This window comes from Coregonus lavaretus (assembly GCF_964263955.1).
Source record: "Coregonus lavaretus genome assembly, chromosome: 14".
NCBI lineage: Eukaryota > Metazoa > Chordata > Actinopteri > Salmoniformes > Salmonidae > Coregonus > Coregonus lavaretus.
In genome coordinates this window covers 8,498,861-8,515,950 of record NC_140001.1, presented here as the reverse complement: position 1 = coordinate 8,515,950, position 17,090 = coordinate 8,498,861, and the positions used below count along the sequence as shown (strand labels likewise).

General features: G+C 44.6%; 1 protein-coding gene across 1 annotated transcript in view; it reads left to right on the top strand.

Annotated features, from left to right (window-relative positions):
* The window catches only part of sema6a (sema domain, transmembrane domain (TM), and cytoplasmic domain, (semaphorin) 6A), a 100,131-nt gene that overhangs the window by 35,043 nt on the left and 47,998 nt on the right, over positions 1-17,090 (top strand). Inside the window, exons 2-3 of the mRNA XM_084176638.1 lie at positions 4,160-4,303; positions 4,754-4,871. Of these exons, the coding sequence (XP_084032764.1) occupies positions 4,204-4,303; positions 4,754-4,871 (218 nt within the window). The 5' untranslated portion in view covers positions 4,160-4,203. The remainder of the gene's footprint in view (positions 1-4,159; positions 4,304-4,753; positions 4,872-17,090) is intronic.

Here is a 17,090-nt window from a genome sequence, read left to right as displayed (position 1 = left end):
TCCGGTCTTTTTCAGAAACAGGACTCTCCCTCTCCTATCAGGCTCCATGGGTTCAGCCAAACAAGTCCTTTATTCTTCACTGATCTATCTGTGTGCTTTGATATGTGAAAACAAGGGATGTGGCAGCCACCCTGTGAAGTCTCCCTGTATGGGAAATCAGAACACAGACTCTGGATATCTAACCTGTTATTTCAAATCAATGGGTTCTCACCCGGAGTGGAGTGGAGCTGTTCAGTCCAGAAGTCTCTCTCTCTCTCTCTCACTCTCTCTCTCTCTCTCTCTCTCTCTCTCTCTCTCTACTCAGTGCTGGGTGTTGTTAGTGTGATGTGTTCCTGTGTTCACACCCCTGTGAAAGGGGTCCATGTCTGGTCCTGCCAGGCTGATGTCAGAGCTATTCCCACACTGCAGGAGCTGCAGAGGCTGGTGTAAATTAACTAACTGTCAGTCAGTCAGTCACTGCTGAGCTTCAAACACCCCTATGAAGACTACTGCACATATGAACCTATTTCATTAAATCCCAGCCTCCTCCTAGCCCATTACACAATTTAATGGGTAGCGTAGTGTATGCTGATGAATGGGTCTAATGATAGACTCACAAACCCCAGGACTCTGATCAAGATGAGCATGCACGCAGGAGTTGAGTTGTGTTTTCATGGTACCCCCTCTGAACTAGCCCACTGTGCTTCACCTTGTGAATGAAATGTGTCTTATAGTGTGTGGTGGCCAAATGCCCCTAGATTACAGAATTAAATGTGTTTTATAGTGTGTTGTGGCAACATGCCCCTAGATTACAGAATGAAATGTGTCTTATAGTGTGTTGTGGCAACATGCCCCTAGATTACAGAATGAAATGTGTCTTATAGTGTGTTGTGGCAACATGCCCCTAGATTACAGAATTAAATGTGTCTTATAGTGTGTTGTGGCAACATGCCCCTAGATTACAGAATGAAATGTGTCTTATAGTGTGTTGTGGCAACATGCCCCTAGATTACAGAATTAAATGTGTCTTATAGTGTGTTGTGGCAACATGCCCCTAGATTACAGAATGAAATGTGTCTTATAGTGTGTTGTGGCAACATGCCCCTAGATTACAGAATGAAATGTGTTTTATAGTGTGTTGTGGCAACATGCCCCTAGATTACAGAATGAAATGTGTCTTATAGTGTGTTGTGGCAACATGCCCCTAGATTACAGAATTAAATGTGTTTTATGGCAACATGCTCCAAGATTACAGAATGAAATGTGTTTTATGGCAACATGCCCCTAGATTACAGAATGAAATGTGTCTTATAGTGTGTTGTGGCAACATGCCCCTAGATTACAGAATGAAATATCTATATTAATATTTACATTTACATTTTAATCATTTAACAGACGCTCTTATCCAGAGCGACTTACAGTTAGTGAATACATATATATATTTTTTATACTGGCCCCCCGTGGGAATCGAACCCACAACCCTGGCGTTGCAAACGCCATGCTCTATCAACTGAGCTACATCCCTGCCGGCCATTCCCTCCCCTACCCTGGACGACGCTGGGCCAATTGTGCGCCGCCCATGAGTCTCCCGGTCGCGGCCGGCTGCGACAGAGCCTGGATTCGAACCAGGATCTCTAGTGGCACAGTTAGCACTGCGATGCAGTGCCTTAGACCACTGAGCCACTCAGGAGACACCACACATCAAAATATGTGTGGTGGCCTCATGCCCCTAGACTTCCTAGTCAAAGTTCTTGAAATAAACCAGCCCCCATAGTGGTATGTGTGCAGAATCTCATATTGGCTTGGAAAAAGAAAATGCACAGGGCTAACAGAGATCCTGCGTGCCTATACCCAGGCCTCATGTCTGTTATTGTGCCAGTATGTGTATAAAACATGCGAGGTGAGGGAGAAAATAACCCCCCGCGAGGAGGAAATTCAACGACCAAGGTCGTTCCCCAGGTTTTATTTGCATTCTCTGAATGAGTGAATAGTGTTTTCATTCTCTTTCTGAATGAGATTCACAGGAGCATGGAGAGAGACCCCCCTCTATCTCCCTCTCTCTCATTCCACCCACCCACCCACCCTCTCTCTCTCTCTCTCTCTCTCTCTCTCTCTCTCTCTCTCTCTCTCTCTCTCTCTCTCTCTCTCTCTCTCTCTCTCTCTCTCTCTCTCTCTCTCTTTCTCTCCACTCTCTCTCTCTCTTTCCCTCCCTCTCTCTTTCTATCTCTCTGTTTCTCTACACCCTCTATCTCTGTTTCTCTACACCCTCTATCTCTGTTTCTCTACACCCTCTCTCTCCCTCTCTCTCCCTCTCTCTCATTCCACCCACCCTCTCTCTCTCTCTCTCTCTCTCTCTCTCTCTCTCTCTCTCTCTCTCTCTCTCTCTCTCTCTCTCTCTCTCTCCCTCTCTCTCCCTCTCTCTCCCTCTCTCTCTCTCCCTCTCGTTCTTCTCCGACAGACAATACAGAGCCAGTGAACAAAAGTGCTGGGTTTAAACAACTGTTAACATACCATCGAAATTAAATTAAATTAAAAATAATAAAATAATAAAAAATATTTACTAAATAAACTGAAGTAAAATAACAATAACAGGACTATATACGTCAATGTTGTTTCCACGTCATTTCAATGAAATTACTTTGAACCAACATGGAATAGGCATTGAATTGACGTCTGTGTCCAGTGGGTACCATTTAGCTCAGGATAAAAGGTCTGTGAATTAAATGCTTATACTTGATTAGATTATGGCTGCAATAATTGTCTGGATTATTTATAGAAGTAATTTGTTTCCACAATGCACAAGAAACGTTGAGGAGAATAGAAACATCAGCATGGTCACGGGCTGTCGTAAATCCAGTCAGCAATCAGGTGCCAACTCTTAGATGTTGATAATTATGTACAGAGAAAAGTACAGAAGATAGCCCTATTTGGTAAAAGACCAAGTCCATACTATGGCAAGAACAGCTCAAATAAGCAAAGAGATATGACAGTCCATAATTACTTTAAGACATGAAGGTCAGTCAATACGGAACATTTCAAGAAGTTTCTTCAAATGCAGTCACAAAAACCATCAATCGCTATGATGAAACTGACTCTCATGAGGACTGCCACAGGAATGGAAGACCCAGAGTTACCTCTACTGCAGAGGATAAGTTCATTACAGTTACCCAGCCTCAGAAATTGTAGCCCAAATAAATGCTTCACAGAGTTCAAGTCACAGACACATCTCAACATCAACTGTTCAGAGGGGACTGTGTGAATCAGGCCTTCATGGTCGAATTGCTGCAAAGAAACCACTATTAAAGGACACCAATATGAAGAAGAGACCTGCTTGGGCCAAGAAACAAGGGCAATGGACATTAGACCGGTGGAAATTTGTCCTTTGGTCTGGAGTCCAAATTGGAGATTTTTGGTTCCAACCACTGTTGGTTTGTAAGATGCGGTGTGGGTGAACGGAAGATCTCTGCATGTGTATTTCCCACCGTAAAGCATGGAGGAGGAGGTGTTATGGTGTGGGGGTGCTTTGCTGGTGACACTGTCTGTGATTTATTTAGAATTCAAGGCACACTTAACCAGCATGGCTACCACAGCATTCTGCAGCGAAACGCCATCCCATCTGGTTTGGGCTTAGTGGGACTATCATTTTGTTTTTCCACAGGACAATGACCCAACACACCTCCAGGCTGTGTAAGGCTGTGTAAGGGCTATTTGACCAAGAAGGAGAGTGATGGGAGTGCTGTATCAGATGACCTGGCCTCCACAATCACCTGACCTCAACCCAATTGAGATGGTTTGGGATGAGTCACCTTCAAGACTGTTGGAAAAGCATTCCAGGTGAAGCTGGTTGAGAGAATGCCAAGAGTGTGCAAAGCTGTCGTCAAGGCAAAGGGTGGCTTTTTGAAGAATCTCAAATATAAAATATATTTTGATTTGTTTAACACTTTTTTGGTTACTACATGATTCCATATGTGTTATTTCATAGTTTTGATGTCTTCACTATTATTCTACAATGTAGCAAATAGTAAAAATAAAGAAAAACCCTTGAATGAGTAGGTGTGTCCAAACTTTTGACTGGTACTTTATATATGTGACAGATTGCATCGGCTATGAAAAACAGAAACAGCTAATTCAGATGGACTTTATTTGTTTAAAAAAAAAAATCTTGGTCTTCTCCTCGCAGGCTTAAGTAAAGAAGTAATCGAGGAAGGAACCAGCAGAGCTACAATGAGGTCTGAGGCCTTGTTGTTGTATTTCACGCTACTGCAGATTGCCGGGGCTGGCTTCCCGGAAGACTCGGAGCCAATCAGTATTTCACATGGCAACTGTGAGTACCCCGTGCTGTTTCCAACTCCCCCAACACCCTGTTTTCCAACGACCACCTCCCACTACCCTCTCCCCATCTCTCCCCTTTCCCCTCTGAGTGCTTTTGGAAGGTAGAATGTAATTTGGTGCCATGGGAAACATAAAAAATGGAGGAGTTAAAGCAGCATTTGAAACAGAGCCCACCCTACATCAAAGGGTAATCCTGTATTTTCCTGTTGGGGCTTTAATGCAGTATGTGATAGTGTAAATACCATGTGAGGCTAATATATGCTCATTGTGCTTTCTCTCTGTTTGGGTAGACCCTATATTCCTCCCAGCCATGGAGTGTTGGAGCATCCTCCAGCAACCTCAGAGACCTTTCTTTCTGTTAGGCTTTTAAAAAAAACATATTGCCTTGCTAGAGGGGTGATTTCTTTCTATATTTATTGTTTTTGTTCCCTCCTCTCCACAGATACAAAGCAGTATCCTGCTTTTGTTGGACACAAACCTGGAAGAAACAATACACAACGGCACAAACTGGACATCCAGCTGGTCATGATTATGAACCGAACGTTGTATATCGCTGCCAGGTCAGTTCCCGCCCCTTTTCTCTCAGGTCACTAGCTCTCATATCAGTTCCAGTTTTGGACAGTCCACAGAGTCATGTCAGATGATACCCCACAGAGTCCTGTCAGATGATACCTCACAGAGTCCTGTCAGATGATACCCCTCAGAGTCATGTCAGATGATACCCCACAGAGTCCTGTCAGATGATACCCCTCAGAGTCATGTCAGATGATACCCCACAGAGTCCTGTCAGATGATATCCCTCAGAGTCATGTCAGATGATACCCCACAGAGTCCTGTCAGATGATACCCCACAGAGTCCTGTCAGATGATACCCCTCAGAGTCATGTCAGATGATACCCCACAGAGTCCTGTCAGATGATACCCCTCAGAGTCCTGTCAGATGATACCCCTCAGAGTCCTGTCAGATGATACCCCTCAGAGTCATGTCAGATGATACCCCACAGAGTCCTGTCAGATGATACCCCACAGAGTCCTGTCAGATGATACCCCACAGAGTCCTGTCAGATGATACCCCTCAGAGTCATGTCAGATGATACCCCACAGAGTCATGTCAGATGATACCCCTCAGAGTCCTGTCAGGTGATACCCCACAGAGTCATGTCAGATGATACCCCACAGAGTCCTGTCAGATGATACACCTCAGAGTCCTGTCAGATTATACCCCACAGAGTCCTGTCAGATGATACCCCTCAGAGTCATGTCAGATGATACCCCTCAGAGTCCTGTCAGATGATACCCCTCAGAGTCCTGTCAGATGATACCCCACAGAATCCTGTCAGATGATACCCCACAGAGTCCTGTCAGATGATACCCCCCAGAGTCATGTCAGATGATACCCCACAGAGTCATGTCAGATGATACCCCACAGAGTCATGTCAGATGATACCCCTCAGAGTCAGGTCAGATGATACCCCACAGAGTCATGTCAGATGATACCCCACAAAGTCATGTCAGATGATACCCCACAGAGTCCTGTCAGATGATACCCCACAGATTCCTGTCAGATGATACCCCACAGAGTCCTGTCAGATGATACCCCTCAGAGTCATGTCAGATGATACCCCACAGAGTCATGTCAGATGATACCCCACAAAGTCATGTCAGATGATACCCCTCAGAGTCCTTTCAGATGATACCCCACAGAGTCCTGTCAGATGATACCCCTCAGAGTCCTGTCAGATGATACCCCACAGAATCCTGTCAGATGTTACCCCACAGAGTCCTGTCAGATGATACCCCCCAGAGTCATGTCAGATGATACCCCACAGAGTCATGTCAGATGATACCCCACAGAGTCATGTCAGATGATACCCCTCAGAGTCATGTCAGATGATACCCCACAGAGTCATGTCAGATGATACCCCACAAAGTCATGTCAGATGATACCCCACAGAGTCCTGTCAGATGATACCCCACAGATTCCTGTCAGATGATACCCCACAGAGTCCTGTCAGATGATACCCCTCAGAGTCATGTCAGATGATACCCCACAGAGTCATGTCAGATGATACCCCACAAAGTCATGTCAGATGATACCCCTCAGAGTCCTTTCAGATGATACCCCACAGAGTCCTGTCAGATGATACCCCACAGAGTCCTGTCAGATGATACCCCACAGAGTCCTGTCAGATGATACCCCACAGAGTCATGTCAGATGATACCCCACAGAGTCCTGTCAGATGATACCCCACAGAGTCCTGTCAGATGATACCCCACAGTCATGTCAGATGATACCCCTCAGAGTCATGTCAGATGATACCCCACATAGTCCTGTCAGATGATACCCCTCAAAGTCATGTCAGATGATACCCCACAGAGTCCTGTCAGATGATACCCCACAGAGTCCTGTCAGATGATACCCCTCAGAGTCATGTCAGATGATACCCCTCAGAGTCCTGTCAGGTGATCCCCCTCAGAGTCCTGTCAGATGATACCCCACAGAGTCCTGTCAGATGATACCCCACAGAGTCCTGTCAGATGATACCCCTCAGAGTAATGTCAGATGATACCCCACAGAGTCCTGTCAGATTATACCCCTCAGAGCCCTGTCAGATGATACCCCTCAGAGTCCTGTCAGATGATATCCCTCAGAGTCCTGTCAGATGATACCCCACAGAGTCATGTCAGATGATACCCCACAGAGTCCTGTCAGATGATACACCTCAGAGTCCTGTCAGATTATATCCCACAGAGTCATGTCAGATGATACCCCTCAGAGTCCTGTCAGATGATACCCCTCAGAGTCCTGTCAGATGATACCCCTCAGAGTCCTGTCAGATGATACCCCACAGAGTCCTGTCAGATGATACCCCTCAGAGTCATGTCAGATGATACCCCACAGAGTCATGTCAGATGATACCCCACAGAGTCATGTCAGATGATACCCCACAGAGTCCTGTCAGATGATACCCCACAGAGTCCTGTCAGATGATACCCCACAGTCATGTCAGATGATACCCCTCAGAGTCATGTCAGATGATACCCCACAGAGTCCTGTCAGATGATACCCATCAGAGTCATGTCAGATGATACCCCTCAGAGTCCTGTCAGGTGATACCCCTCAGAGTCCTGTCAGATGATACCCCACAGAGTCCTGTCAGATGATACCCCACAGAGTCCTGTCAGATGATACCCCTCAGAGTCATGTCAGATGATACCCCACAGAGTTCTGTCAGATTATACCCCTCAGAGCCCTGTCAGATGATACCCCTCAGAGTCCTGTCAGATGATACCCCTCAGAGTCCTGTCAGATGATACCCCACAGAGTCATGTCAGATGATACCCCACAGAGTCCTGTCAGATGATACACCTCAGAGTCCTGTCAGATTATATCCCACATAGTCATGTCAGATGATACCCCTCAGAGTCCTGTCAGATGATACCCCACAGAGTCCTGTCAGATGATACCCCTCAGAGTCATGTCAGATGATACCCCACAGAGTCCTGTCAGATGATACCCCACAGAGTCCTGTCAGATGATACCCCACAGAGTCATGTCAGATGATACCCCACAGAGTCCTGTCAGATGATACCCCACAGAGTCCTGTCAGATGATACCCCACAGTCATGTCAGATGATACCCCTCAGAGTCATGTCAGATGATACCCCACAGAGTCCTGTCAGATGATACCCCTCAGAGTCATGTCAGATGATACCCCACAGAGTCCTGTCAGATGATACCCCACAGAGTCCTGTCAGATGATACCCCTCAGAGTCATGTCAGATGATACCCCTCAGAGTCCTGTCAGGTGATACCCCTCAGAGTCCTGTCAGATGATACCCCTCAGAGTCATGTCAGATGATACCCCACAGAGTCCTGTCAGATTATACCCCTCAGAGCCCTGTCAGATGATACCCCTCAGAGTCCTGTCAGATGATACCCCTCAGAGTCATGTCAGATGATACCCCACAGAGTCATGTCAGATGATACCCCACAGAGTCCTGTCAGATGATACACCTCAGAGTCCTGTCAGATTATATCCCACATAGTCATGTCAGATGATACCCCTCAGAGTCCTGTCAGATGATACCCCACAGAGTCCTGTCAGATGATACCCCTCAGAGTCATGTCAGATGATACCCCACAGAGTCCTGTCAGATGATACCCCACAGAGTCCTGTCAGATGATACCCCACAGAGTCATGTCAGATGATACCCCACAGAGTCCTGTCAGATGATACCCCACAGAGTCCTGTCAGATGATACCCCACAGTCATGTCAGATGATACCCCTCAGAGTCATGTCAGATGATACCCCACAGAGTCCTGTCAGATGATACCCCTCAGAGTCATGTCAGATGATACCCCACAGAGTCCTGTCAGATGATACCCCACAGAGTCCTGTCAGATGATACCCCTCAGAGTCATGTCAGATGATACCCCTCAGAGTCCTGTCAGATGATACCCCTCAGAGTCCTGTCAGATGATACCCCTCAGTCCTGTCAGATGATACCCCACAGAGTCCTGTCAGATGGTACCCCTCAGAGTCATGTCAGATGATACCCCACAGAGTCATGTCAGATGATACCCCACAGAGTCCTGTCAGATGATACCCCTCAGAGTCATGTCAGATGATACCCCACAGAGTCCTGTCAGATGATACCCCACAGAGTCCTGTCAGATGATACCCCACAGAGTCCTGTCAGATGATACCCCACAGTCATGTCAGATGATACCCCTCAGAGTCATGTCAGATGATACCCCACAGAGTCCTGTCAGATGATACCCCTCAGAGTCATGTCAGATGATACCCCTCAGAGTCCTGTCAGGTGATACCCCTCAGAGTCCTGTCAGATGATACCCCACAGAGTCCTGTCAGATGATACCCCACAGAGTCCTGTCAGATGATACCCCTCAGAGTCATGTCAGATGATACCCCACAAAGTCCTGTCAGATTATACCCCTCAGAGCCCTGTCAGATGATACCCCTCAGAGTCCTGTCAGATGATACCCCTCAGAGTCCTGTCAGATGATACCCCACAGAGTCATGTCAGATGATACCCCACAGAGTCCTGTCAGATGATACACCTCAGAGTCCTGTCAGATTATATCCCACAGAGTCATGTCAGATGATACCCCTCAGAGTCCTGTCAGATGATACCCCTCAGAGTCCTGTCAGATGATACCCCACAGAGTCCTGTCAGATGATACCCCTCAGAGTCATGTCAGATGATACCCCACAGAGTCATGTCAGATGATACCCCACAGAGTCATGTCAGATGATACCCCTCAGAATCATGTCAGATGATACCCCTCAGAGTCATGTCAGATGATACCCCTCAGAGTCCTGTCAGATGATACCCCACAGAGTCCTGTCAGATTATACCCCACAGAGTCCTGTCAGATGATACCCCACAGAGTCCTGTCAGATGATACCCCACAGAGTCCTGTCAGATGATACCCCACAGAGTCCTGTCAGATGATACCCCTCAGAGTCCTGTCAGATGATACCCCACAGAGTCCTGTCAGATGATACCCCACAGAGTCCTGTCAGATGATACCCCACAGAGTCCTGTCAGATGATACCCCACAGAGTCATGTCAGATGATACCCCACAGAGTCATGTCAGATGATACCCCACAGAGTCATGTCAGATGATACCCCACAGAGTCATGTCAGATGATACCCCACAGAGTCCTGTCAGATGATACCCCTCAGAGTCATATCAGAAACTTATAATAACTTTTTTTGTATATCTCACGTTTCATTTCAAAGTTCATATACACAAACACACACTCACAAAGAATAGAAACAGGACAATATCAACATTTACAATAGACACTGGAGAAGCAGACAGTAAAACTAGCAATGGTGTAAAAGATCACACCAAACCAAGTAATCAATTAGTTCAGTTCAATTAAAATCAATTCAGAAAGGAAACACCACGTAGAAATATGTTTAACCATTCATTAAAGAATGAATAATGTAAGTCTTGGCAATATAGGCTCTTTTCCTTTAGGGTAGTTCACTGCCCAAGCAAAGCGTCAATATCAATATAATGTAGGCGTGATTGTTGCTAGCATCTAATTGGTGCAATCTCAGCTGGGGCGGGCACTCGGGTTCCCTTTCTGAACTGGCTTCGTTTTATCTAGATTCAAACCCACTGAATAAATGTATAAATCAATTACAATCAATCAATTATAACCAATTACAAAAAAATATTAAGACACTTAAAAGAAGACCTTGTATGTGTCCGAATACCCATACTAGTGTACTAAATAGTATGCAAAAAAAGTATGTTTTGTAGTATGTGAAATTTCGAAAATAGTACTCTGAATGCATCATCTAATGCGTGATTGCGTTGACTCCCGCCATTCGTTCATTTTGGTACAGTGTGTCAAATTATCTGATTATCAGCTGTTGTCAAACACGTGAGTTGGAAAAGATTAGTGAATTCTACTAGATCAAACGCCGAAATGAGTATGCAGTTTAAGTATGTATAACGCTAGTATGGGTATTCGGACACGGCCGATGACTTGGGAAGACTAATACAGTTGAAGTCGTAAGTTTACATACACTTAGGTTGGAGTCATTAAAACTCGTTTTTCAACCACGCCACAAATTTCTTGTTAACAAACTATAGTTTTGGCAAGTCGGTTAGGACATCTACTTTGTGCATAACACAAGTAATTTTTCCAACAGTTGTTTACAGACAGATTATTTCACTTATAATTCACTGTATCACAATTCCAGTGGGTCAGATGCAAATCAAACCCAGAACAACAGCAAAGGACCTTGTGAAGATGCTGGAGGAAACAGGTACAAAAGTATCTATATCCACAGTAAACGAGTCCTATATCGACGTAACCTGAAAGGCCGCTCAGCAAGGAAGAAGCCACTGCTCCAAAACCGCCATAAAAAAGCCAGACTACGGTTTGCAACTGCACATGGGGACAAAGATCGTACTTTTTGGAGAAATGTCCTCTGGTCTGATGAAACCAAAATATAACTGTTTGGCCATAATGACCATCATTATGTTTGGAGGAAAAAGGAGGTCGCTTGCAAGCCGAAAAACACCATCCCAACCGTGAAGCACGGGGGTGGCAGCATCATGCTGTGGGGGTGCTTTGCTGCAGGAGGGACTGGTGCACTTCACAAAATAGATGGCATCATGAGGAAGGAAAATTATGTGGATATATTGAAGCAACATCTCTAGACATCATTCAGGAAGTTAAAGCTTGGTCGCAAATGGGTCTTCCAAATGGACAATGACCCCAAGCATACTTCCAAAGTTGTGGCAAAATGGCTTAAGGACAGCAAAGTTAAGTTGTTGGAGTGGCCATCACAAAGCCCTGACTTCAATCCTATAGAAAATGTGTGGGCAGAACTGAAAAAGCGTGTGCGAGCAAGGAGGCCTACAAACCTGACTCAGTTATACCAGCTCTGTCAGGAGGAATGGGCCAAAATTCACCCAACTTATTGTGAGAAGCTTGTGGAAGGCTACCCGAAACGTTTGACCCAAGTTAAACAATTTAAAGGCAATGCTACCAAATACTAATTGAGTGTATGTAGTCTTCTGACCCACTGGGAAATTGATGAAATAAATAAAAGCTGAAATAAATCATTCTCTCTACTATTATTCTGACATTTCATATTCTTAAAATAAAGTGGTGATCCTAACTGACCTAAGACAGGGAACTTTTACTAGGATTAAATGTCAGGAATTGTGAAAAACTGAGTTTAAATGTATTTGGCTAAGGTGTATGTAAACTTCCGACTTGGGGCAGACACACGTGGACAGTGGATAAACTAGATTCTAGGTTCTAGACTGGAACAAGTTGTTTGACGGAAATCGGGGAGTCTGTATCAATAGTTTTCTCCATGGGGAAGCATATTGATTTCATTTCATTTTGTATCATCATTTTTTAAACTCACCTACTAGCTTGCTTGGACAGTGAACATTTTCGAAAAAATTTACTATGGAGGTTACAAATTGAACAAAGCCACAGCATGGGGGATTCAGATCAAATGGCTCTGTATCTGTGTCGGCTTCTGTATTGGCCTAATTACATAGTAACTTGGACAAGAGGAACACCTACGTGAGAATGCTATTCATTGACTACAGCTCAGCATTCAACACCATAGTGCCCTCAAAGCTCATCACTAAGCTAAGGATCCTGGGACTAAACACCTCCCTCTGCAACTGGATCCTGGACTTCCTGACGGGCCGCCCCCAGGTGGTAAGGGTAGGTAACAACACATCTGCCACACTGATCCTCAACACGGGGGCCCCTCAGGGGTGCATGCTCAGTCCCCTCCTGTACTTCCTGTTCACCCATGACAGCATGGCCAGGCACGACTCCAACACCATCATTAAGTTTGCCGACGACACAACAGTGGTAGGCCTGATCACCGACAACGATGAGACAGCCTATAGGGAGGAGGTCAGAGACCTGGCCGTGTGGTGCCAGGATAACAACCTCTCCCTCAACGTGACCAAGACAAAGGAGATGATTGTGGATACAGGAAAAAAAAGAGGACTGAGCACGCCCCCATTCTCATCGACGGGGCTGTAGTGGAACAGGTTGAGAGCTTCAAGTTCCTTGGTGTCCACATCACCAACAAACTATCATGGTCCAAACACACCAAGACAGTCATGAAGAGGTTACGACAAAGCCTATTTCCCCTCAGGAGACTGAAAAGATTTGGCATGGGTCCTCAGATCCTCAAAAAATTCTACAGCTGCACCATCGAGAGCATCCTGACTGGTTGCATCACCGCCTGGTATGGCAACTGCTCGGCCTCCGACCGCAAGGCACTACAGAGGGTAGTGCATACGGCCCAGTACATCACTGAGGCCAAGCTTCCTGCCATCCAGGACCTCTATACCAGGCGGTGTCAGAGGAAGGCCCTCAAAATTGTCAAAGACTCCAGCCACACTAGTCATAGACTGTTCTCTCTGCTACCGCACGGCAAGCGGTACCGGAGTGCCAAGTCTAGGTCCAATAGACTTCTCAACAGCTTCTACCCCCAAGCCATAAGACTCATGAACAGCTAATCATGGCTAACCGGACTATTTGCACTGCCCCCCCACCCCGACCCCATCTTTTTACACTGCTGCTACTCTGTTAATTATTTATGCATAGTCACTTTAACTCTACCCACATGTACATATTACCTACTATTACTTACTACCTCAACTAGCCGGTGCCCCCGCACATTGACTCCGCACCAGTACCCCCCTGTATATATAGCTTCCCTACTGTTATTTTATTTTACTTCTGCTCTTTTTTTCTCAACACTTTTTTGTTGTTGTCGTTTTATTTTACTTTTTTATAAAAAAAAAAAAAATGCATTTTTGGTTAAGGGCTGTAAGTAAGCATTTCACTGTAATGTCTACACCTGTTGTATTCGGCGCATGTGGCCAATAAAATTTGATTTGATTTGATTTGATTGGATACTGTTGAAAGCAACAGTGAGTCACTTTGTTTTCTGAGAGTGCGACTAAATAAGTGGCCATTGAAGCCTGGTTCCTAAGTAGCAGGCCTGTTTAACACATCTGTGGTCATTAAGGAGGTGTTGGGTGCTTTGGAGTCCCAGCCTTTGGTCTGACTGCTACCTGCTCACCTGCTCCTGGTCAGGCCTGGGGGAAATGAGAAAGCGAGGGATTTATTAGTGGGGAGTGGTGTGAGGACAACACAGTGTGTCTCACTCCAGCATATTTAAAGCAGAAGCGAATGCCGACGGACAGATGGCAAGAAGGGAATGTGACGCAGGAATTGTTGGAATTGCTGTCATTGTGAAGAGTAGATTGATTTTAACTGGGAGAAATGTTTGAATCGATGGAATGCTGCCACCAAAGCCAAGTGGACACCGAGATTGCTGAACACAAATAGATATTGATACATACAACTAGGTGACTAACAGTATAACACAAATAGTTCAATGGTCATTCAGAGTAAGTCAAATCAAATCATAATCAAATCAAATCGCATTTTATTTGTCACATGCACCAAATACAACTGGTGTAGACTTTACCATGAAAGGCTTTCATACGAGCCCTTCTCAACGATGCAGATTAATAATAATAAAATAGTAACATAAGAGGAATAAAATAAAATCCACAAGAATGGAGCTATATGTAGGGAGTGCCAGATCAATGTGCAGAGGTACGAGGTATTTGAGTTAGATATGTACATGAAGGCAGGGTAAAGTGACTAGGCATCAGGATAGATAATAATACGAGTAAAAACAGTCCATTGGCTAACAGCTCAATACACACAATACAATGAAATATTGGGCTGAATATTGTCCAATCAGACCTCAGTAGAGGCTCAGTAAACCCAATGAAATGTGTTGTCTGTTGTCAGTGTTGTGGTGCCAGTGTTGTGGTGCCAGTGTTTTGGGGCCAGTGTTTTGGGGCCAGTGTCGAGGGCACAGTGTCTTGGGGCCAGTTGTAGGGTCATGATTCCATGCCTGAAGACCAATCATCTCCTAGTGTGCTGCCTGCAGATGGTCAGTGGAAATTGTTTCCAAAACCGAACACCATTTTGGTCCATTTTGTGAATGGTATAAATCCTTTTTGGCTCCTGTTTTACACTGGCAATAACACCACAAGCTCTTTTAGCAGCAGGACAAACAAACATATTCACTGACTAAATGTAAACAAGCGGCATAATAAAAATAAAACAGTCTCTCCAGCAGATACCGTAAATGCCGTTGTTTAGTCTTTGTGGTAAAACAGTTACCAAGTCATTCTCTTCGGTTCATTCGTCCACAAAGATGTCATATATAATTTTAATCAGTTCATGTCTGTTGTGGATTGTTTTAATATTCTGTACATTTTTCTCTGTTCTTTTTTTTATTAAGGACATTATCCAAATGCCATGATATTACACTTGTATCTCCTAAGAGTCAGTGATTTTCTTTGACTAACAGTTGAGCAATTCTTAATCTCACATGAAAAAATACTACAGGTTTACTATAGAACAGTGGCGTATAAATACTTTAAAGTACTACTTAAGTATCTGTATAATGTACTTTTTACTCTATACATTTTCCCTGACACCGAAAAGTACTCATTACATGTTGAATGCTTAGCAGGAAAGGAAAATGGTCCAATATACGCACTTACCAAGATAATATCCATGGCAGACTCACTAAACACAAATGCTTCGTTTGTAAATTATGTCTGAGTGTTCCCCTGGCTATCCGTAAATGTAAAAAAATAAAATAAAATTGTGCCGTCTGGTTTGCTTAATATAAACAATTTGAAATGATTTATACTTTTACTTTTGATACTTAAGTATATTTTTGTAATTACATTTACTTTTGATACTTAAGTATATTTAAAACAAAATACTTTTAGACTTTGACTCAAGTACTATTTTACTGGGTAACTTTAACTTGAGTCATTTTCTATTGAGGTATCTTTACTTTTACTCAAGTATGACAATTGGGTGGCAAGGCTTGCAAACTATTACAGACTACAAAGGGAAGCACAGCCGCAAGCTGCCCAGTGACACGAGCCTACCAGATGAGCTACAGTGGCTTGCGAAAGTATTCACCCCCCTTGTTTTTTTTGCTATTTTGTTGCCTTACAACCTGGAATTAAAATGGATCATTTGATTTACACAACATGCCTACCACTTTGAAGATGCAAAATATTTTTTCTTGTGAAACAAACAAGAAATAAGACAAAAAAACAGAAAACTTCAGTGTGCATAACTATTCACCCCCCTCAAAGTCAATACTTTGTAGAGCCACCTTTTGCAGCAATTACAGCTGCAAGTATCTTGGGGTATGTCTCTATAAGCTTGGCACATCTAGCCACTGGGATTTTTGCCCATTCTTCAAGGCAAAACTGCACCAGCTCCTTCAAGTTGGATGTGTTCCGCTGGTGTACAGCAATCTTTAAGTCATACCACAGATTCTTAATTGGATTGAGGTCTGCTTTGACTTGTCCATTCCAAGACATTTAAATGTTTCCCCTTAAACCACTCGAGTGTTGCTTTAGCAGTATGCTTAGGGTCATTGTCCTGCTGGAAGGTGAACCTCCGCCCCAGTCTCAAATCTCTGGAAGACTGAAACAGGTTTCCCTCAAGGATTTCCCTGTATTTAGCGCCATCCATCGTTCCTTCAATTCTGACCAGTTTCCCAGTCCTTGCCGATGAATAACATCCCCACAGCATGATGCTGCCATCACCATGCTTCACTGTGGGGATGGTGTTCTCGGGGTGATGAGAGGTGTTGGGTTTGCGCCAGACATAGCGTTTTCCTTGATGGCCAAAAAGCTCAATTTTAGTCTCATCTGACGAGAGTACCTTCTTCCATATGTTTGGGGAGTCTCCCAAATGTGTTTGCTTATTTTTTTCTTTAAGCAATGGCTTTTTTCTGGCCACTCTTCCGTAAAGCCCAGCTCTGTGGAGTGTACGGTTTAAAGTGGTCCTATGGACAGATACTCCAATCTCCGCTGTGGAGCTTTGCAGCTCCTTCAGGGTTATCTTTGGTCTCTTTGTTGCCTCTCTGATTAATGCCCTCCTTGCCTGGTCCTTGAGTTTTGGTGGTCAGCCCTCTCTTGGCATGTTTGTTGTGGTGCCATATTCTTTCAATTTTTTTATAATGGATTTAATGGTAATCCGTGGGATGTTCAAAGTTTCAGATATTTTTTTATAACCCAACCCTGATCTGTACTTCTCCACAACTTTGTCCCTGACCTGTTTGGAGAGCTCCTTGGTCTTCATGGTGCCGCTTGCTTGGTGGTGCCCCTTGCTTAATGGT